The 19,341-nt window shown below is 36.7% G+C and overlaps 1 protein-coding gene across 1 annotated transcript in view; it reads left to right on the forward strand.

The window, feature by feature from the left end:
• The window catches only part of LRMDA (leucine rich melanocyte differentiation associated), an 886,320-nt gene that overhangs the window by 17,634 nt on the left and 849,345 nt on the right, over positions 1 to 19,341 (forward strand). Inside the window, exon 2 of the mRNA XM_067466959.1 lies at positions 2,999 to 3,099. Coding sequence (XP_067323060.1) covers positions 2,999 to 3,099 — 101 coding nt within the window. The remainder of the gene's footprint in view (positions 1 to 2,998; positions 3,100 to 19,341) is intronic.

The raw sequence follows: 19,341 nt of genomic DNA on the forward strand, positions 1-19,341 counted from the left end.
ATAACTGGAAGTTTTCTTTGAACTTGCTATTAGATGGGTACAAGCAGATAAGATTGATCATACCCTCTATGATCCTTCTCAGAGGTTAAGATCATTGAGGGAGGCCCTGCTCTCGATCCTGCCACCTTTGTAGGTGTGTCTGACAGGGACGAGGGTGGTGGTCCCTTGTCTGTGAAGGATATTTCCTAACAAAATCAGGTCAGCACCTTATCTCCTGTCCTTCAGGAAGAAATTGAAATCATGGCTGTGGGACCAAGCTTTCGGGCAATAGTCACAGCAGTAAAAATTATAAAGGACTTCTGGTTGACAATGGGTGGATTTTGAATTATGTCTTTGGGCTTGGACTTGTCTCTTTTAAATGGCCCTTTTAACATGATAATGTTTTAATTAATGTTTAACTGTGTTTTTATTACTGTTGTTGGCATCTAATGGTTGCTGGTTGTAAGCCGCCCTGAGTCCCCCTCTGGGGGTGAGATGGGTGGGATATAAATGTCTGCAATAAATAAATAAATAAATAAATAAATAAATAAAGGTATTTTATTGTTCTTGATCTAGTCATTAGAAATTTGACAATCAACACTAGAAAGAGCAGAAGTTCATTTATTACTTTTTCTTATTGAGAAAAATATGCTTTTGTCTTTTTCAGCCCTAAAGGGCTGCATTTTTATCTATTCATTCTTTGATTGTATTTACACACATAAGTATATCATTAATAGGTTTCGGGTTGTTAAGAACTGTTTACTGATCTGGAGTAGGATGTCAAATAATAGATTGACATCTCTTCCAAAAATCACATTTCTTTTTTGTTCTACAGACTGAGAATGGGTAGTTTTTTTTTCCTGAAGTAGAATTTATTGCAAAGGAAGGGATGACAGATATCTTGAGAAGGGAACGAAAATTGCAAGAATGAATTTTGAGCTTTTTATTTTTTCAGCTCATGTATTCACAGTAAACCTATTCCTCTGTAGTCAACTATCTCTTTCTCAGATGAAATTGCTGAACAAGGATGAATTAAAGAGGATGAAAAGCTGCATTATCAGATTGCAATCATTTTAAGACCAGCTGAACCACAATGGTGATTTGTAAAGGTAGTGGATGCACTGGCAAGTTGTCATGTAGAGTGGGTTGGATTTTGGAAAACATGAAATATCATCCAAACACAACTTATTTTCTTGTTCTTATCTGGAACTTAAAGAAATAGGAACTTCAAAGACAAATGGAAACTTCATAAGACCAGTTTCTTAAAAAGTGGAACTCTGAACTGAGCATAGATATTGCTTTACACTTAAATGAATCCCAACTAAATAGGAAGTTATAAAAAAAATCTTGCAGTGTAAATTTTTCCCAAATCCATCTGTTTTCAAAAAACATTTGATCATCTTTTCTCAGTCTTTATATAAGTGTCTTACTTGAGGGATGAACTGCTATGAACTGATAGAAATCATTAGAGATCTTTAAGTGCTAAAACATCAAATACTGTTTACGTATAGCAAGATAAGAATTCATACTATGTCATTCTTGAGCAACAGTACTCATTGTTTGGCAGCTGCTGTATACAAGAGAGCCTTATACTGTAGACTCCTCATCTCCCTTATCAAAGTATGATATATGTCAAGAACATAACACATTAATTTAGAAACTGGCTCCCTGCTGCTGAAGCATACTTGTTCTCTATGGAAGACCAATATTTAGCTTTGTTTTATATTGCTAATTGACTTTGTAAGTTGCAGCCATGTTATCTGGAGCTGGGCTGGAGGAGTACCTTTTACATCAGATCTTTGTTCCCATGCACATTTTGTTTTCTGCATAAAATTGGGACTGTTTTACTTGTTGAGGAAGATGTAAACAAGTGATTTCAAATGCCTGTTCCTCTCATTCCAGGTTTTCAGCTTCCTGGTTTATAAAACCAGAGGCAGTAACTTGTGGCGGGCCACCAGTATTGAATTGTACCTGTGTGGTTGATCCCAAAGGGGTAACATTAACCTCTTTTGATCACTACCTGCAAGAAATACAAGGCACCATAAGTGCACCAAGCTTTTTGTGTGTTCTAGAGATACAGTCCTTGTGTGACAGTCAAGATCTGTTGTTGGGTGCCAATTTCAATGGATGTTCCAGTTGTGACCTTTTGTGGACAGAGATAATTTAGTCATGTGAACTGGAAACCTCTCAGTTAGATGGCTAGTGTGCTCTATTTTGGTCTGTCCTTTAAGAAGTCTTGGAAGTTGCATCTAGTGCAAAATATACAGCTTGATTGCTGACTGGAGAACTTTATAAACGGTAAATAATGTCAGTCGGCCAATTGCGCTGACCGCCAATATGCTTCTGGTCTGAATTTAAATTCTTTACACAGGCAGCCCCCGAGTTACAAACATCTGACTTACAAAAACTCATAGATACAACCTGGGATGAAACAACAGGAAGTGAGATGAATCTACTCATAGGATTTACTCCTGAAAGAGGTATCATGGAGTAAAGGTGTCTCAACTGAAATTTTATCACCAATCCTTGTTTCCACAGCAAGCCATGTTTTTCAAAATCCAATCTTGGGGACAAGAAGTGAGGTGAAATCTTCTGAACAGGAGCACAGACAGTACAACAAACACCACAGGGGTGTTAACCCTTCCCTATGTTACCCAAAGCATATGTCTGTGTCTGTGTCTGTGTCTGTGTCTGTGTCTGTCTATCTATCTATCTATCTATCTATCTATCTATCTATCTATCTATCTATCTATGGAGTTACCTTTTAAAATGTACCTGTTCTGATTTACAGATACATTCAATTTAAGAACAAACCTACAAAACCTCTTTTGTTTGTAATTTGGAGATTGTCTGTAAATGGTTTTGAACCCAATACTTTTCCCTATGTGCATCTGCCCAAATATTGAGGTTCTCTGGCAAATGTGTTCATTTTAGTACTGTTATCTTTTCATTGCTAAGGGAAGATGTCTGAAGATCTTAAATTTCCCGACTGCTAAATTTCTTCTCTTAATTCTTGTAGGTGTCTTACATTGGTCAAGACTGCAAGAAAATTCCAGAATTTCTTGGCAGAAAATATGGAAACATTGCAAAAAGGCTGGATCTTAGCTTCAATTTACTAAAGTAAGTCATGATTTTCAGAAAAGCTATTGAGTGACACCTTAGCATGGGCAACTTTTTGTATTTGTTTTATTATAAACCATCAGTTTCTATGCTGACACACTGTTCACAAAATTACATATAGGTTGTATTGAAATGGACTAATCTATGTAGAGAAAATAGTTAGCATTGTTTGGAATGTACAAGAAATGTTGGAAAGGGGGTATCAATATCAAGTATCATTTGCAACTCAACAAATGCAGCTTACACTGTATAAGAAATTTTTTACCATTCTTCATCTGCTTCTGCTGAAAGAAGAGCAGAATGAAAATGTGTTTGAAGAACAGAGCAGGAATACTTACACTTTTAAAAGTGGCTGAGGTTTCAGCCAATATTTTCAAGGACTGGATTCATATACAGTGCATAGAGAAAATAATGTTTGTAAACATTGAGTTTCTATTTTTTTGTACTTGAAGTGTGTTCACTAACTGGTAATTGCAACACTAAAATATGTTGCAAATAAACAGATCCCTCACACAATTTAAAAGTGTAAATTAAAAGTCATTGTAGCCCATATGTCATAATGTAGAGTTATGTTTGTTTACAGAAAAAAGACAGATTTCTGTCACTTTCTGGACTGCTAAGTTTCTAACCCTTTGCACATCCTCGTCTTTGGAAACTGAAAACTAGGAGCCCCCCCCCCCCCCCCAGTAAATGTGTGAGGTATTGCGCTGAAAGTGTCAGAGTGATAGGAAGTTCTATCTGACCTACATAGGAATTTCTGCATTTATCTGTGATGATTCATTCACACATGCATGTTTGGAAAGTTCACCCATATATGTGAACAGTTTGGAAAATGTTCCTAATTTTCTTTGAATTGTGCCCAATAATGTTATGGACTTGTTGGGGGCAAGAGTGGATAACTGTCCAAAGTAGTGTGAAATGAGTATATGGCTAATGCCAGAAGAATGCAAGAAATTTACAATAATGCAGTTGTGAATGTTGATTGCGTTCCAGAGGCAGGTAATATTTAGACTCTTTAAATAACTATTTCCAAGATTGTAGCATGCTCATATAATGTTGCCCACAATAATCAGGAATGCAGAGAGGTGCAACAACAGGAGAGAGAAAGAGGAAGGGAAGATAAATTTAAGATAAAGTACAGTATTCTTATTATAGTCCTTTATATTAATCTTCTTTTATTTGAATATGATAAATATGCACTATAGTTAAAACTTTGTAATGGGCACATTTTTTTAGGGTACTGGGAGTATTTTCACTGTAATTGGGTAATCCTTAATAGTCGCAATTGCATATTTATCAATGTGAGAGGCTGTTATTAATGTAGCTGTCATGCACAAACACATTTCTGCATGAAATCCATTTAGTATGTGCATTATTCGTTCTGGAATGTCACCAGGACATCAAAGCCCCCCTTAGGCATAAGAGCCCAGTGCCCTGCTGCGGCTGCAGAAAGGGCTTGATCAATAAATGTAACATGTTAATGCGGAGCAAATAGAATAAAAGATTTTCTTTGACAAGACATGAAAAATCACCTTGTGTCAGCTGGCATGGCGGTGCCATTTCAGCAGAGACACTTGCAAACTTGATCTGACAAGTAAAGAGGAGAGATGATGGTTATAAGGTGCTTTTGTTTCAAACTTCTTTTTTGACCTGTCAGGCTTTGAAGGAGCCTGAATGGCCCTTTTTTGTCATGTGAAAATTGTAGTCTTAGGCAGTTATGAAGCAGTTATCTCTTCTCAAATTGTGAATGCTGCTGTTTAATTGATTCACTTAGCATTTGAAACTGTCACGCATTAATAATTGCTAAATCCTGTAGGTACTCTCTGATGTGTCATGCTTAAATGTGTAGTTATCAGAAAATTAATATCCTTAATGAACCAGAGCCTCAGACTAGCATTGCATGAAATTCTCCTTTGCCCTTTCATTTGCTAAATGTATATGAGCCAGTTTTCAGAGCAAACCCCTCCTGGAGGTTGGTTGCATTCTTTTTGATGCCCGACAATTGCCAGATTTGCTTTGGGTACACAGTGTGCTAAATGACAAATACAGTAATTATACTGGAGTTGGCAATTAACATAATTATAGTCAATTATGACAAATACAGTGCAGAGTTAAATAAATGTGAGGGGGGAGAAATTAGCAAGCTAATTGATTTATCTTGTTCTGTTTTTGCAAGTGGCAGTTGTAGTCTTTTCTTTCTGTGGAGAAAAAAAAGATGTTTACAAAGAAAGGATTTTGTTGTGAAGCCATTCTGCCACATACCTCTTCTGCGCACACTGACCTACAGGATCAATTTATTTTTTTAAACAGCTAGATCCTGTCAGAGGGGGAAAAGAAAAATCCACCCTGGTCTTCTTTGCATTACGTGTTTTTTATTAGATAAAGCTGACCATCAAATTGATCCATGTTATTTAGATTTCTAAAAATAAACAGATTTGTTTGGGGTTCTCCATCCATCCATGTTTTATTTATTATTTATTTATTTCTGGTATTTCTTCCCTGTTCCTTCTCAACCCCCAAAGGGGGACTCAGTATGGCTTATATTTGGCACTAATTCGATGCCACTACATATAACAAAGCAGTATAATAACAAATTAAAACAATAAATAAAAGCAATAAAACAGTATTAATATCCATATCATCATTCCTGTCAAATTCCATATCCAATGCCTGTTGTCCAAAAGCTTGGTCCCAGAACCACGGGACCAAAAGCTTGGTCCCAGAACCACGACTTCAATTTCTTCCTAAAAGACAGGAGGGATGAAGTCGATCTTACCTCTGTGGGAAGCGAGTTCCATAGGTGTGGTGCCACAGCCGAGAAGCCCCTGTTTCTCGTCCCCGCCAGCCATATTTGCGATGCTGGCAGGAGTGAGAGCAGGGCCTCCCCGGATGTTCTTAAACTGCGAGGCTAGATGTATATCCATGTAGTAGTATTTTGTAGTATCATTTGTTGATGTGTGTTTGTGTCTACTCTGAAGTTAGCTGTAAGGTTTTGGTAACCCCATGAATTTCTTAAGGTTTTCTCAGGCAAGGAATCCAAAGAGGTGGGTTTGGCAGTTCCTATGTCAGAAATCTATCCTACAGTACCTGGTACATGGTCCCCAATCCAAGTATTAACCAGGGCCAACCTTGCTTTGCTTCCACAACCTTAATTTAGTTTAATTCTTGAACCATCTACTAGTTAGGAATTTAGTGTTTGGTTTTGCATCTATACAAGCAACACCCAGTCCACTGTTTGAAAAATAGCTGATATAAGAGTTCTTCTGGAGCTGTTACTTGGAAGAAAAGTTGTTCTGACAAAAATCAGATAATGTTCTGCTCTCTGGCATTTACTTTAGGTGTGTTGCATATAACTAAATAATACGCATGATTTTAGGAGTACAATTTTGACATATTCTAGATTAAAGTACCTGTAAACATGGGCTTCTTTAAAATGGTATGGAAAGCACATAAAACATTATGTTAGACAGATATAGAAGAACAGGGATTTATGCATATAATTCAATGTGCAAGCAGGAGCTTTTCAGCTTTTTCCTGTTGGTAGCTACCCATCCTGTCCTCAAAAACCCAAATTCTTTGAAAACAAGGAGTTGTGTATAATAGCACCCCACAAAGCGTGAAGGATTTCCACCACCAGTAAAAACTGCTCACCTCCTTAAAAATCTATTTAAATCATTCTCAAACTTAGATAAGAGCAGTATTTACATAAATGCTGAAACCTGGCTGTATTGACAGAAGGATGAAACTGGTGTATGGAAGGTTTTCTAAAGCCAAAGGAACAGAACTGAATTGGAATTAAATTTACTTGACCAGGCATAGCCAAATAAGGTGTCTAAAGTTACTGCCCTTGATACTGACATGATAAACACTGTTAGGATGAGAAGCCACTACGTACATCATGAAATCTACGTTTTAAAAATGTTGCATTCGAATCCCTCAGTATAGTGCTACAGAAGTATGTAAGGGATTTAAAAAAACAAGGAAAAATGATTGCCTTAATAAATTCACTGGCATAATACAGTTGGTTGTGCTCCCTCTGTGTTAGCTATGCTTGTGTTAGTCTTGGTGAAACGAGCCACTCTGATGTCACGCTGTCTATTACGTGAACTGGCACAGACGATTGTCATGGAGCAAAATGGGGGCAAACCTGATTATCATGACAGCATCAAAGACCAGTGCATTTTTTTTCCGGGCTGAGGAGCCAGTGTGTCAGATTAGACATGCATATATAGTAATTATGTTGTCATCCAGGTCACAGTTAATACAGGTCTGTTCCTCAAGTTACAGGCTCTTTCAGTGAAAAGGCACTGACAACCAGGAAAGCCTTGTGCTTAGATTTTTGTGGTTTGTTTCCATTACATGGTCAATCAGTGGCTGAGTGGTAATTTTCTCTTTGGACTGCTCTTATTTTGATTTTATGGTGACGATGCTGAAAATAGTTTTGTCCATTTTCCCTGCTAGTTACTATGCCTTCTTGTATGTTCTCCCTTCTAATTTACCTCCCAATTAATGAATGAAAAGTTAGAAAACTGTGACAAAAGCATGTTTAAAAAGTAGTTGCAATTTTGTAGTGAGAAACTAGGAGATACCATTTTTTGTGTTTCTTATGCCATTTTGGCCTAAATACAGACATAAAGAATAGATTTCAAGACTATAGTTACAGAGGAGTTGATTTTAAATACATTTAAAACCCAGGAAGAAGGAGTTTTGAGGAAAATAATTATGTTCCCACTTCCCTGTTTGATATCCCTTCATCACTGAGTATCAACTGGAAAGGGACATACTAAATTAAGAAGCCATTGGGCTACAGATTGATATGTATTGTGTACTTCAGTCTAATATCAGATTCCACTTAATTGTGTGATACTGCTGATCTCCAACTTAAAATGTGGGCTTTGTTTATTTAATTCAGTATATTTATTTAGTCTACTTCAGTTCCATAAATGGGACTCTTGTCAGTGTAACAAAAAAGTTTTCCTTCATAAATATTCTTAACTGGTTTTATGCAAAATACTTTTTATTCTACTTAATATAAAACTGATACATCAAATTCAGCATCTGCACATGCCTATCATTCTTTGTCCATGTCAGAACAAAATTAGCTGACAATGTTAATAGCAAAAGGTGTGAACATTCCATCTATGAAGGCATTTCTAAACTCTAAACTAGTTTATACCAGGTTTGGGAATGCAGATGTACTTCTTATCTCTAACAGTATTTATCTCTCTTTATACTTCTTTGTCTTTAAGCTATATAACTTGTCCTTGGCTTGGTAATCAAACTAGTGCTACCATAGAAATATGTGTGTATTTGTGTGCATGTTATCTGGGGTGGCATAAATGGGATGAGATTACTATATATATAGATTTGGAAATGCTAACCCAAACAAAATGCCAGTTGCCTTCACAAACGCACACAAAAACAAAACAAAAAACACCCAAAATTAAAGCTGAATGCACACACAGAGAGAATAAAATTAAAATAACCAATGAGATCCCCCCAAATCTTTATTGGAATAGATTCAGTTCAACACTCATGAGTTGGATATTAGAATGAACAGTAGGTAGCCACTTGCGAATAAGACAAACCATTTCAAGATGATGACCGTCCAACCAACCTGTGAGGAGCTTCCAAAAAAGTATCCTTCTAGATCAGGGGTCCCCAAACTTTTTAAGCAAAGAAGCAGTTCACAGTCTTTCAGACTGTTGGGATGGGGGAACAACAATTATCAGTTGAAATAAAGATGGGTGAATTCCTATTCACACTGCACATATCTTACTTGTTGTTCAACCCCCCCCCCCCCCCCGCAAAAAAAAAAAAAACCCATGGAAGAACAATTCAATATTTAAAAAGAACAATATTAACCAACATATATTTGCCAATATTTCAATGGGAAGTGTGGGCCTGCTTTTGGCAGATGAGATAGTCAAGTTAATTAAGATTGTATTGTTGTGTGCCTTCAAGTCATTTAAGACTCAGGGCAACCCTAAGTATAATGTTTAGGGTGAGAGCCAGGTAAATGACTTTGGAGGACCATATCCAGCTTGTGGACCTTATTTTGGGGACTCCTGTTCTAGATAAAAGGAATGGCAGATTGCAGTGTAATTAGTTATAACTCATCACAGTGTAAATTGAAATGAGATGAATTTGGGATGGGTTTTATGTTTATAGCAGAAAAGTTACTTAAATAATAACTGTATGAATTTTTTAGAGATGTGATTTGGTTTTTGCTTTAGTGCTTTAAAAAGTTAGTGGAAAAAAGGGCTCTGTTATGGTTTATAATATAGTTGCAATTTATGGATGCTATGCACAGTTACATTTACTGGCTTATCCAGAAATCGGATATCTCATTTACATAGCTTGTCACCAAGATTGTTTTACTATAAGCTACAATTAATGAAATGTGAAAATTCTCTATTATTTTAACGGATATTTCCACATTGTCAAGGTGGTCTTCTATGACTTGGACTTCCTCCAAAAAGTAAATGTACAGTTTTCACAACTTTATGATTTTGTGTTTATTCCTTTTTCTTCTTTGTATGTTATTTAGGATATTGGAACAAGTGTATGGCTCACCAAAGACATAATGACTTTGGTGATTTTTGTTTTTAAAAGGTTTAAACATGTGAGCATTTAACTTTTACTAAAGAAAGTTTAAATTAGAACCCTTTGAAAAAGTAGCTGAATTGTAGGGTTCTATTTCACAAGGGACTAGCATGCAACGCAGATCTAATTCCTTGTTCAAAATTATAATTGGCTTTCTGCTGTACTGTTTTCTAAAGAGAGGGGTTTTCTTTTTGCACTTTTGCTGTTACTGTGCAGAAACCTGATGCTCCATTCAAAACACTTATATGCCACTTTGTGTGTTACTTCTATTTTTAAGTCTTGAAAATGAAGATTGCTAGTATTTGTTGCATCTATGGCTACAATTTGTATGCAAGTTTAGTGGGTGTAGATGTTGGCAATCTCACTGATGACAGTTTGAAAAAAAAAGAATTCACTCGCATAAGTCACCGGATATCATATAATAAATCAAGGTTTACATGCCACCAATTTGGTAGCTTAGAGGTATTCATATCTCTTTTTTATGGCCGAGGAGTTATGAGTTCTTAAATTATGAGTCCTTAAATTAAAAGTGCATTAACCTTTTGAATTTTTGCTCACATTTTTGGCTGTGTTGCAGTTTGAATGGAGAGCTGAAATGAAGCAACAGTTACAATGGAGTACTTAGGCATATTTGCCTGACAATCAGAACTGTGTAACTTTGAAAAAAAGTATCAACTGATGTTTTAGGGAGTTTGGGATGACATAGATGGGATTATATCCAAAGAAAGTGTATGAAAAGTTGACTAAAATTGGTATCATGTTGTTCTTTTTGCACAAGGAGAACATAAATAGCTGTTGTATAGTGTTGCTTTATTGCCCTCCCCCTTTAAAGAAGAGTCATCCAGTTATTGTCATTCCTTGTGGTATTCTTGGTTTTTCTCAGGCAATGGTCTAACTTCCTGGAGAAATGTGAAAGACTAGCTCTTATTTCCCCAAAGTAAGATGAGATAGATGATATAGTTTTAACATGTCTTTTGTTTTGAAAATGGGGTTTTTTAAAAAAATATGGGCAGAGATATATAGGGCTGATGATGACTCTGTCACAGCTCAGTGCACATATAATCTTGGCAGTTCATGCCATATTATTACTGTATTTTTACATCTCTTAATAAGTACTAAAGCTTTCCCAACTATAACAGTTCAATATATATTACACTCTTAATGAAATACCACTGCAGTGAAAGTGCCATACCACTGCTGAACTAACATGATAGGTTTTTCTTTTAAATGTTCCAGTTGTCTCCACCCTTTTATTTACTATGTTGCTAAAATGGTGATGCCAACACAAATTTGTCTATTCATTGTTGAAAGCATTATAACATCATGACACTTCCATTGTGGTGGTATTTTGCTAACTAGTTGCTAAATATGTAACTAGTTCAAAACTGGTTTAAAGTTATAGCCAAAAAATGTTTCACCATTGACTAAAAGAAAAAAAGTTATAAGGTGGTGACACCAGTTGCAATCTTTAAGGTGAATGTGTGCAGAGCTTCCAATAGCTGACTTTCCCCATCTGCAACAGCAAAGTTATGCATGGTATGGATGGCAGATAGTGGGATGAAACCAGAAAAGTATATTATCTCTGACACAGTGAAATGTGAATGATTATTGATGGGGCCAAACATAATAGAGGTCATAGGCTAAGTCCCTTGCAGCTTATCCACAGATGTTCAGAATTGATCTTGGCCCATATCCACATACACAAATATATGTATGTATATATTTGGCTATAAGTCTCCTGTTGACTTTTGGCCACCTCATAAATTCTGTCAAGTTTCCCTTGACAAGGAATCCTCAGAAGTGGTTTAGCCAATTCCTGCATGGAAAATATAGTATTTGTAGGCAGTTTCCCATCGTAGTACTATTCAAGGTTGACACACTGCTTAGCTTCCCAGATCAAATGGGATATGGTGTTTCTAGGGTCTTTAGGCCACACACATACACATGTGCTCCATAGTCCAGCATTGTTTCAGCAGTGAAACCATTGTGCAGAATCAGAAGATAGGAGTCCTGTTGAACTAAAAATACATGTAATTCAGCATTTTGGAAGGTTTTTTTTTTTACAATTATATATCTCCACCAAAGTAATTAATTACTGTTAGTATTGTATTTTAAAATAATAACTTGTTATCTTTATTTTGTTCCTGCATTGCATAAAGCTGGGGGATGCTCCTGACATGACAAAAGAAAAAAAAAGTGGGGGAAGAATTCACTCCTAAGTAAGGAGATGAATTAACACATACAATCGAATGGTTATACACACAAAAGTAAGGCAATGGTTAGCTGTTTGTTGATTTGCAAAAGCAGCACTGTTGTGCTTTCATGAACAGCTCTGTAAACTAATGTGTTACATGCAACTCTGGCATAGTCTGGGATGCTATTTCCAAAGAGGACTGTCCAGATGCTGTTAGGACTCTGACAAGCAGGGAATAAAAGCATCAGTCACTCTCACATAGTTGTCCTCCATCTGGTATTCAGATGCACACTGAAGTCCTGTTTATCTGTGATGAGAAACAGTCCTTGACAGACCTATTGGCCACAAAGCTCTCTACCTCTTAAGAGCCATGCAAGAACACATAGGCCATAGAGTGGTCTATAACTCATTTGGGTAGCCATGTATGCAAAATCTGAGAAAGAGTTTAGCCTGTTATTTTTCTTATATTTATTCAACCCTCTGGCATTGTTGCTCAGTCTACTGCATGTATCAGTAATCCAATGGTTATGGAGACTGGTATTACATTCCCACTAATAAAATTGCACCTAGTGTAAAGGTGTATATGCTGCTGGACCTTTATGAAAAATATCATAATTCTGTCTCTTGAAATCTGAGCAGCAAGTGAAAGAGTTAAGTCAAGCAGCCAGAAACACTTTCAGCTTTTATACTTTGCAGATACAACCTTTTAAGCTTACCTACATTTTTACCTGCGGATGGCAATCGTTTTGCATTTTAATGACAAATCAAGTACGCTAACTTGCATTTGAAACGAAAGTGCCTTAAATGTCTCTGGCTGTCAGAATGAGATGTTAGGAGCTTGATGAAAAGAGAACAAAGAAGACAAAGTATGAAGCTGAGATACAGTGGAAAATGAAATAAAACCGTGTATGGCCTGTCAGGGGTGTCAGTTGATATTCCTATCTAAAGCACATTATAGTATTACTTTGCAGCTCATAGCTTACTCATCTGTCTTTTTTAATTCATCACTTTCTAGCCCACATCTTTTAAGTCCCATGTGTCAACAATGGGAAAAATCTGTTAATTGACAAATGAGTGTCACAAATGTGAATTGGTGCCTTTACATCAGAGGCAGGTAGTCTCTGTTGTTTTTTTCCCTGTCGGGTCTATTATTGGCATAAGCCAGCGTAAGACATCTGTCTTTGCCAGAATGAGAGATGACAGCCAAAGAAGGCCTGTCATTGTTTTAGAGCATGCTCATTCTGGTGAGATACTGTAGAAAGATAAAATGTCAGTTTAAAAGAATATGAAAAACTATCTGGAGGAAGTCCTTAAATTACTTGGGGAAAGGGGCCTGGGAATTGGTGCCAGAACTGAAATTTGAATGTTTCAACTTGCATCTATCATATCTATTTAAAACAATGTTTTCCTTGGATTGGTTTAGAAGCTCTTTTAGGAAAATGTAATGTTGCAGCAGCATAATTAGTTTTATAAGATGGAATAGGAGGGAAATGTTTGCAGAGTAGGATCCCTATTTGTTACTAGTTCATGTATTATTAGATATATATAGAATCATCCCAATATAAAAATGATTTGAACCTTCCACCTGTGGATTTCCATCTTTTTAAATACTGAAATTACTTATTCTGCAGTTTCGCTTATTATATTTCAGTGTCACATTGATGAATGATATAATGAAGTATTGACACACACACAACCAGGGCCAGTAGTGGCTTTATAATTACCTGGAAAACAGAAAACAGTTAATTTGGTTTCATTTAATGCAAGGATGCTGCAAAAGAAACAAAAACTCAGTTATTGAAATAACCAAATCTTAATAACCAAGTACTTTTCTTACAACCTATAAAAGCCATTTAACTGAATAAACAAATAGGCAGATGGAGTAATGTTGACAATAAAAGAATGGTATCTCCTTTGGTCAAAAGGAATATGCAAGTAACTTTATACTGAGCCAAACCACTAGTGCAGCTAGCCCAGTATTGTTAATTCTGACTAGAGTGATTCTCTGTGGTTTCAGGAATTATTCTGACCAAGCCCAGTTCTGGAGATTTCTGGTAAACTTCCACTCAAACATTAAGAAGGGTTGGCCATACTTAGATTCTAAAATCAAATATAATCAGGAATGTTCCAGGTAGAAAACGAATAATGCCTCATCAATGGTTGTCAGTAAATGGTTTCATTCTGAATTACACCTTTATAAGAATGTGAGGACTATCATGGGAGGTAGCATGGTAGATGTAAAGACTTGAGTTATATGGATAACTGGAAGACCTATCAACTTCATGTAGATACATGGGAGTTGAATTATAGACATTAAAACGATACTTAAATAATCTTTAATGACAGTCTTAAAATACTTGTGATGGAAGAGAATGCACACTGTAGACGGATACAGGCATTGTGTTGTCATTAGCACTGCTTCGTGAGCGGCCAGGAATTATTTCACATGTATCTTAAAGCTTAATCATAAAGGTCACAGTATTCCTTTTCCTTTTGTTTGCCTCTGACTACATTCTCCTCATCCCACAAATATTTGTAGCTCTGACAATTTGAGATAATGCTCCTTGAAGCTGAATCTGGAATATTTATAACAAATTCACAATATTTGTGTGGTTTCCAAACAAAAACACTGCATTAAGCATATTAGTATTGTAGGCGGTGCTAGCTGATCATGAGCAATAAGCATGGAAGTCAGAGAAAAATCCTGATTCATAACATTGCCCAAGAAGAAAGTATTTAGTTGGTCCACAGAATGAGCAGAGACTGTGGAAAGCTTTGCAAGCATTTGTTATTACAAAAGCTTATTGAGAGTTCATAACTGCAGAGATTTTGCTTTTATATACCCAATGTTTGTCATGGAACATACTCAACTCCACAAAAGGTGACATTTTCTCATTTATTCATACACACACACACACACATATATATGAGAGAGATCATAGACCAGCATAAGGAGACTGGGGTATAGTAGAGTGGTGTAATTGTCCTGAACACCCAAATGGCTTGGGTCCCACACATACCTTAGCATATAGAAACAACTGAACATGTGCTCCTCCAGTGCCTGTTTTACAGAGACATTCAATCTAGTCTCATCTCACCATTGCTATATAAACATATAGCAATGGTGAGAAGAGACCAGTTTGAATGTCTCTGTAAAACAGGAACTGGAGGAGCACATGTTCAGTTGTTTCTATATGCTAAGGTATGTGTGGGACCCAAGCCATTTGGGCTAAAGATTAAAATGAGGAAATTGAAACTCAGAACTTAAGTTTGTGCAGTTACCTTGGGAAAAGTGCTGTATGTTTGTAATCATTATAGGGATGAACTCTTGAACCTTATACAGCACACACTTTTCCAGTATGAACCTCTTTCTTAATGGGATAGTTGTACACATACACTGAATCCTCCCTAAACTGTCTGTTTCTTCAATGATAAGGTTATTAAACACTTTTAAAACTACGAGGGTTATCTGGAAAGTAAAGTTACAAGATTTAAAAAAAATTAATATATTTTAATAAAACATAAATGGATTGTAGCATAGGTATTACATTATTTCCCCACATAATCACCATTCAGTTCAACACATTTTGTCATCCATGGGATGAGTTTTGGATGCCCATGTTATAGAAGTTTCCCACCGCCCCTTTCAGCCAGTTCGTCACTTCGATTTTCACCATATCACTATCAGAAAAGTGTTTTCCACCAAGGTGTTCCTTCAATTTATTGAACAGATGATAGTCACTGGGTGCAAGATCAGGGCTGAGAGAGGGATGGCTTTAAACATCCCAACCAAATGGAGTCAACAACTCTTGTGTTGCATGAGCATAGTGTGGACGCACACTGTCATGAAAGAGACAGACTCTCATTTGTTTTGGATGGCTCTGCGAAGTTTCTTCATGGTCTCACAATATATTCCATACCCATTTAGTCACATTCTGCCTTGACATTATGTCCTCTCCATAAACTGAAATGATTTCGCGATGAATTGCAGTGGCATTCATGCCCTTAGCATGTTGGTAGTGTATTACAGCACGGACTTTGTACTTGGAGGGAAACGGAATGAGGACGCTCCTCTCTAACCTTTACCACAATGCTAGTCGATGAGCTATTGAGGACTGGCACTGCTCATTTGCTTCCACAGGCTTACTGCTACACAGAAGTCATACCAACTTTCCCTGTGAAAATTTCTTGCGAGAGCTATGTACCTTGTAACCTTACTTTCCGGATAACCCTTGTAGCTTCATAGCAGTCTCCATTGGCTGAGAACAACGATTGTTCACTCCTTGCCTGCACTGTAAACTGTGAATAGAACATAGAGGGACAAGGATGTATTCTGTAATGCAGTGCTGGAGAATGTGTGGATTTGTATATGCAGTTCAACTGCAGTTTCCATCATTGCTCACCATTACTTGTTGCTAGGATTGATACGAGTCGGAGTTTAGCATCATCTGAGGGTTATGTATTTCTCAGCTATTCTATAGGAGTAAAAAAGATTGCAGGAGGGGCATGTGTATTTATTAAAGGAATTGACTGCATCATGTTGGTACCCTATCACTAGGAAAGTGATATGCACTCCTCAAAACCTGTCAGTTTCCTCTGAACATGAATTAATATATAGTTTTGTGCACATTGTTGACATATAAATAATTATACATGCATTTAGTTATTATCTAAAACATTTCTGTGCACTTTAGGGCTCTGCAAACTTTTTATTTGTTTACAAATGTGTGCATGTACATGTTGCTAAAGACATTTGTGTTCATTTTTTGACTTTCATGTTCTGAATGCATTAATTTCTCACTGAAAATAGCAAATGGTTCTTTATTTGTTGAGGGGTACAGATTCTGTAAATCCATTTTTAAAAAAAATAAAAGGTGCGAATCAAGAAAGCATAACACTATCTCATTATATGGCTGTGATACATGTTATTAGCAGTAACCGCAATATATGTGGTAGTTTACAGGTTTTCAATCAAGGAACTGGTAGGATAAAGTTTGACTGTGGGGAAGCAAATAGAAGGGATGAATATCAGCAAATGTAGTTAACATGGAAAGGGTATACAATTACGCACCTCAGCATAATTATATACCCTTCCCTTACAGCCAACAAGCAGGAAAGTGCTTGTTGGCTACCTGTATTTCAGACTAGCTTTCTCATTCATTATGACCCTACCCATACTTCATTGCCTAGAAAGCAGTCTTTTATCATGTCCAACTCATCCACACAATTGGAAACTGATTGATTAAGTTTTCCAGTTAAGTTTCTCTTGTGTTCAGCATTTGTGTATAATGGGGTTTATCTGATCACCACTCTATTTAAGTTTTGTTTGAGGTGGAAATGAGAAATGGCTAATGAAAAATAAAACATCAATTCTGAAGATAGATTTGAGTGAAGGAGATACATGTTTTTATTTCTTTAGGAATGACATTTTAGATATAAGACTTAGTAAAAGCCATTCAAGAAGTGACCTTGGAATGGCCAAGGACAGCAAAGAATAAAAGTCAAGGCAGAGAAATATCAGAAAATGGCAGGGCAATAAGATGAATTAAGCTAATGGATTGTTCAGAAGCAGGATTTTGGAATAGGACTTGGGATGGAAAACAAACAAAATAGGATGCTGTTATAGGGATTTGAAAAGGGATGTTGCATGGTCCGAACAACAAATGACATCATTCAAAATCAGAGCCAAAGCAATTTGGATTGATGACTAATAAGGTAAAGGTAAAGCTTTTCCCCTGACATTAAATCCAGTCATGTCCAACTCTGGGGGTTGGTCCTCATCTCCTTTTCTAAGCCGAAGAGCTGGCATTGTCCGTAGAACCTTCAAAGTCATGTGGCCAGCATGACTGCATGGATCACCATTATCGAACTGCTAGGTTGGCAGAAGCTGGGGCTAACAGCAGGAACTCAGACCGCTCCCTGGATTCAAACTTGCGACCTTTCGGTCAGTAAGTTCAGCAGCTCAGTGCTTTAACCCACTGTGCCACTGGGGGCTTCAGTACTATCTTGGATTATTCAAGAAAAGTGGACAAAGAGAACAAAAAGTATTTAAAAATAGGCATGTATTGGGAGTGGGAGGAGAACCATTTTCTGTGTTGTGCCAGCTGTAAAGAAAATAAAATAAAGCAGAAGACAAATTTATTGCGTACTACTTGGAAACATGTTGGTGGTAATAGCTGAAGCTCTGACTTCAATTATCACCCACTAAATCTGGGCTTAATGTAATATATTTGTAGGAATCCTGAATGGGCTTGACATCATGTTTCAAAAATCTGAGCCTGCACTATGTTTTTAATGCTTTGCTGGCTGCTGCCTTTCACTTTTTTATTCTTTACATCTGGCATATGGCAATACTATCCCACACAAACAGTAAAAACAAAGTAAAAAACTCAGACTTCTCTACGTGCCCCTCCTCATCAGTTTTTTTTAAACATTGCTAATGGAAAACAACATGTATTTTTGTGCTCGCAACAAAAATATTTAAGACAAGAACTGTGCCAAATCCGTAACTCTGAGATCCCATGCTTGATTTCCAACAAGTAAGTGGTGTAACAGCAACCCTGGAGGTTTTTTTTTTTTTTTTGGAATGGCAGTTAAAATAGAATAATGCCATTTTCCTCCTCAGTTCTTTGTTAGTACAGAAGAGAGGATGCAAAATTATTTATTTATTTATTTAAAACATTTATATTCCACCCTTCTCATCCTGCAGAGGACTCAGGGCGGAGCACAACATATATATGGCAAATATTCAATGCTGGGATATAAAACCATAAATATATCCAAACGTTAAAACCACTTATATCCACATTAAAATCAGTTGCTTAAAAACCATCTCAGGACACCATTTTGCCTCCTAGCACTTCCCCGAAGGCAGTGCCTGTTTCAAATCTTCAAAGTATATAATAAGATGGTGGTGGGGGTGACCAGACTGAAAGAGTCATGGTTCAGGTATGCTATCATAATACGTTCATTTGAAACTTTCCAGAACTCGAAGCTTGTAGAAAAAATATTTCACACCTCTTGATTAGCACAAAATAGTGCTGAATTCCAGTGGCTTTCATCAAGAGAACCACTGCTTCTACATATAAACTGAGGCATTGTAGGTTTCCTGCTTCATGGCAACTGCTCTCTGCATCATTCTCATGGCCTTCATGAAGGTTTGGCTATGTTTCATTGTGGCATGTAAGGAGTTTCAGCAAGAAGTAAAAACAAAACCAAGTTTTATATACAAATGGAAATCATTTACATGGGCATATAGTTGGGAGGCTCTTCTGGATCCTGGACAATGCTTTCTAATTTTTCCTATAGTCTCTTTTCCAAAACATAATTGCAAATAAGAGATTATTTATTGTGTAGATAGGAATTTTATTATTTTTATCCTTTATTGTTTCCCCATGATTGAGTATTTCTTGTGATTCGACTCTTTTGAAAACTTTAATATC

The sequence above is a fragment of the Anolis sagrei genome, chromosome 3 (assembly GCF_037176765.1).
Source record: "Anolis sagrei isolate rAnoSag1 chromosome 3, rAnoSag1.mat, whole genome shotgun sequence".
Classification (NCBI taxonomy): Eukaryota; Metazoa; Chordata; class Lepidosauria; order Squamata; family Dactyloidae; genus Anolis; species Anolis sagrei.